Source organism: Arachis stenosperma, chromosome 10 (genome assembly GCF_014773155.1).
Source record: "Arachis stenosperma cultivar V10309 chromosome 10, arast.V10309.gnm1.PFL2, whole genome shotgun sequence".
In the NCBI taxonomy this organism is placed as follows: Eukaryota; Viridiplantae; Streptophyta; class Magnoliopsida; order Fabales; family Fabaceae; genus Arachis; species Arachis stenosperma.
Window position 1 is genome coordinate 111,691,417 of NC_080386.1, and position 905 is coordinate 111,692,321.

The 905-nt window shown below is 45.5% G+C and overlaps 1 protein-coding gene across 1 annotated transcript; it reads left to right on the forward strand.

Annotated features, from left to right (window-relative positions):
* Positions 1 to 905, forward strand: LOC130957475 (serine/threonine-protein phosphatase 7 long form homolog). The gene is made up of 3 exons (XM_057884331.1): positions 1 to 372; positions 480 to 673; positions 767 to 905. The coding sequence occupies exons 1-3, from the start codon at positions 1 to 3 to the stop codon at positions 903 to 905; spliced, it is 705 nt and encodes a 234-aa protein (XP_057740314.1).

Consider the following 905-nt stretch of genomic DNA (forward strand, 5'->3'; position numbering starts at 1 on the left):
ATGGTGGAGAACCACTTACGCGCCACAGGATTCTACCACGTGGCCAGAATTGGAGTCATAAGAGGATTTCACCCCATGTTAGCTGCTCTGGTTGAAAGGTGGAGGCCTGAAACCCATAGCTTTGTATTGCCAATTGGTGAGGTTACAGTGACATTAGAGGACGTCGCTCATATATTCGGCCTACCCATTGATGGAGAGCCTGTCAGTGGATGGACAGATAGTAGCAGCGAGTTTGTTCAAAGTCAGGGCATAGCGATATTCGGTCGTGAGCCATCAGTCAGTCATAATGCGAAGTCCTATATCAAGTTGGCTTGGGTTCGACGTATTAGAGATGCAGAGCCGTTGGATACTGAGGAGTCCATCAGGAGATACGTCAGATGTCATATCTTCTGTTTGTTAGGGTCGACCCTATTCACGGACAAGTCGACCGCATATGCCCATGCGAAGTATTATTACCATTGCTGCGCGATTTCGAGCAGATCCATACTTACAGTTGGGGGTCAGCTTGTCTCGCTCATCTTTACAGAGCACTATGCCGTGCATCACGATATGATACTAAGGAGATGGATGGCCCTCTGAATCTATTGTTTGTTTGGGCATGGGAGCGAATGCCGTGTCTTGCTCCCGTACCGAGACAAACCCTTCCACCCGCCGAGATACCAGTTGCCAGGAGGTAATAAGTCTTATTTTAGTCTTGTGTTATATTCATGATGCATGTTTGACTTATGGTGTTTTATTTAAATTTTTTCGATTAATAACGTGTCAGGTGGAGTCATTCGGAACGGACTACAGCGTGGTTATCCAAGACCGTAGAGACATTCAGGCATGACATAGACTACATGGAAGAGGTAAATAGTTATATTTTAGCTGTTCCGTTTTTCAATCCATTATTGTTAGGGTTCTAA